Source organism: Lathyrus oleraceus, chromosome 5 (genome assembly GCF_024323335.1).
Source record: "Lathyrus oleraceus cultivar Zhongwan6 chromosome 5, CAAS_Psat_ZW6_1.0, whole genome shotgun sequence".
NCBI classification, from domain to species: Eukaryota; Viridiplantae; Streptophyta; class Magnoliopsida; order Fabales; family Fabaceae; genus Lathyrus; species Lathyrus oleraceus.
The window spans coordinates 378,790,295-378,793,629 of NC_066583.1; the positions used below are offsets into that span (position 1 = coordinate 378,790,295).

Below are 3,335 nucleotides of genomic sequence, written 5' to 3' on the forward strand. Positions count from 1 at the left end.
AGACGTTGATCCTTAATTGGAAATAGACGTAGTGGCTTGGATTCTAGATATTGAATCGGAAAGCGGTGAAACTGTGGGTTCACATAGACGTTGATCCTTAATTCGAAATAGGCATAACAAACGTTGATCCTTAATTGGAAACAGACGTAGTGGCTTTGATCTTGTCCGGATCGGAAGCGTGGCTTGGATTCTAGATATTGAATCGGAAAGCGGTGAAACGTTGGGTTCACATTGCGGTACCACATGCATAGAGTCACATGTCTTGCATTGAGTCACATTAGAGTTATGTGATAATTGAATGTTTGCATTGATGTGATTGTGAGGTGTTTATGAGATATAGTAATTGAATTTGGTGATGTTTGGATACATAATTGGCAAAATATGTGATTATGTGATAATTGTAGTTATGTGTATAATTGGGAATATATTATTGGATTGTAATATTATACTCCTTGAGTTTTGATGTATGCTTGAAACCTGTGAAATAAATATTGGTTAGTGTTATTTACATGGTTATACAAGGTGTGATGAATTCCGTTAAGTGTTGATTTAATCATTGTGCCTTATTATACTTCTTCATAATGGTTTGAATTATCACCCTTCTGTTTGAATGTTGCTTTACATGGCATCGTGCAGACACTCTAGAGTAGTAGTGTTGAAGCAGGTGGACGGTAGCTCACTCGAGATTAGCTGGAGAGTTCCGGTGCTTTGTTTTAGAGACTAAGTAGTGAGTCAATGCTCTGGTCATGTAACACGGGGTAGATTGGTAGTATTGAACTCATATCTGATTTGGATACGTATTATATTATTACTTGTGAACATGTTTATTTGAAAATTGCAGTTTGAGAGGTCATAGTGCTAAATATTCTGGATATGATTTTAGTTATCTTGAGGAGATTATTGAGAGATGATCATGGTATGGGACATGGATCATTTTATGAAGTGCATGGATATTCATTATTTTCCGCTGCGAACGCATTTTCTTGAATATTCATGATAATTGAAATGTGTTATTTTAAATGACCAGGTGTATTGTATATTGATGATGAATGATGTTGGTTTTTGAAAGCTTTTAGTTTTTGAAAACGTCGATGTGACGCCCTTTTGTTTATATGCGTGCTTATTTATTCTGATTATATGTTAAGTATTTTGGGGTAGAAAAAAGGGTGTTACATTAGTGGTATCAGAGCCTGGTCGACCAGTTGGTCAATAGTCGTTAGGGTTTCCATCCCATTGTATTTGATTTGTGTATATGACACGATCGATACTGTTTGTCTGGTTGTTCGGGCTGTTTAGGACGATGGTTGCAGGCAGGAATGATGATGCCATTGTTGAGGCGCTGAGGATGTTGGCTGACTCCATTGGTCAGATCCCTCAAGCGAATGCTGGTAACCGAAATGGAGATGATGATGAGTTCCATGCTTTGGGGAGATTCCAGCGGAACAATCCTCATGTCTTTGAGGGTGAGCATGAACCTGATAAAGCTCAAGCTTGGCGGAAGGCAATTGAGAAGATCTTCAGAGTCATGAATTGTACTGATGCCCAGAAAGTGCAGTTTGGTACTCATATGCTTGAGAAGGAAGCTGAAGATTGGTGGAGTAACACTCTTCAGAGGTTTGAAGGAGACGAAATTGAGGTTACTTGGGCTCTTTTCCGTGATGTTTTCTTGGAGAACTATTTTCCAGAAGATTGTCGTGGGAAGAAAGAGGTGGAGTTCCTTGAATTGAAGCAAGGAAATGGTACTGTTGCGGAATATGCTGCTAGATTTCAGGAGCTTATCAAGTATTGTCCTCATTACAATACTGCTAATGCTGAGAGATCTAAATGCTTGAAGTTCGTGAATGGCTTGAGACATGATATCAAGAAGGCCATTGGTTACCAACAGATTACTCGTTTTGCAGAGTTGGTTAACAAGAGTCGGATTTATGATGAGGATAGTAGGGAGAGTGCTTCTTTCTACAAGAGTTTGAAGGGGGAAAACCAGGATCGTGGGAAACCGTATGATGACAAGAGGAGACAATCTGGTTTTGGCAAGAAGCCAAGTGGGGGAGGATCTTCTACTCCACTTAAGTGTTTCAAATGTGGCGTTGAAGGTCATCGTGCTGTTGATTGTAGTAAGGATTCTGTGACGTGTTTCAAGTGTGGCAAGAGTGGTCACAGAGCAAACCATTGTGGAGTTGGTTCGAGTGTGACTTGTTACAATTGTGGTGAGAAAGGTCACATTAGTACCAAATGTGATAAGCCGAAGAAGGAGCAAGCGAAGGGAAAGGTGTTTGCATTGTCTGGTGCGGAGGCCACTACCGATGATAGGCTAATCCAAGGTACGTGCTTTATTAAGGGTACACCTTTGACTGCCATTATTGATACCGGTGCAACACATTCTTTCATTTCTTTGGATTGTGCTAAGAGATTGAATCTTATATTGTCTGATATGCGTAGAAGTATGGTTATTGATACACTTTCTATGGGTTTTGTTTCTACTTCCTATGTGTGTCTGAATTGTCCGTTGAGTATCTTTGGTAGGGATTTTGGAATTGATTTAGTTTGTCTTCCTTTAGAGCAACTTGATGTGATTTTGGGTATGAATTGGTTAGAATTTAATCGGGTGTATATCAACTGTTTTGAGAAGACAATTATTTTTCCTGAGGTTGGTGCGAAGGAAGATTGGTTTGTGTCTACTAAGCAAGTGGGTGAATCGGTGGAAGATGGTGCCGAGTTGTTTATGTTGTTGGCAACTTTGGATATTCGTGAGAAGAGGACGATTGAAGAATTGCCAATAGTTTGTGAGTTTGCGGAGGTATTTCCGGAAGATATAAGTGATTTACCGCCGGAACGTGAGGTTGAGTTTTTGATTGATTTAGTTCCTGGAACTAGTCCTGTATCGGTGGCTCCCTATAGGATGTCTGCTTCTGAGTTGAAAGAGTTGAAGAGTCAACTTGAAGACTTGCTTGAGAAGAGGTTTATTCGTCCTAGTGTGTCGCCGTGGGGTGCACCTATTCTGTTGGTCAAGAAGAAAGAAGGTTCTATGAGATTATGTGTTGATTATAGACAACTGAACAATGTGACGATTAAGAACAAGTATCCACTTCCGAGGATTGACGATCTGATGGATCAGCTGGTTGGAGCTTATGTGTTTAGCAAAATTGATTTGAGGTCTGGGTATCATCAGATTCGTGTAAAGGTTGAGGATATTCAAAATACTGCTTTTCGGACAAGGTACGGTCACTACGAGTACTCTGTGATGCCTTTTGGTGTGACTAATGCACCTGGTGTATTTATGGAGTATATGAATAGAATTTTTCATGATTATCTGGATAAGTTTGTTGTCGTGTTCA

The 3,335-nt window shown here is 39.8% G+C and overlaps 1 protein-coding gene across 1 annotated transcript; it reads left to right on the forward strand.

Annotated features, from left to right (window-relative positions):
• Positions 1-1,538: 1,538 nt before the first annotated feature.
• Positions 1,539-2,983, forward strand: LOC127080825 (uncharacterized; the record flags this gene model as incomplete). Its single annotated transcript, XM_051021117.1, has 2 exons — positions 1,539-1,559; positions 2,072-2,983. Coding segments are annotated over exons 1-2 (933 nt in total), but the record flags the coding sequence as incomplete, so codon positions are not given.
• Positions 2,984-3,335: the final 352 nt, after the last annotated feature.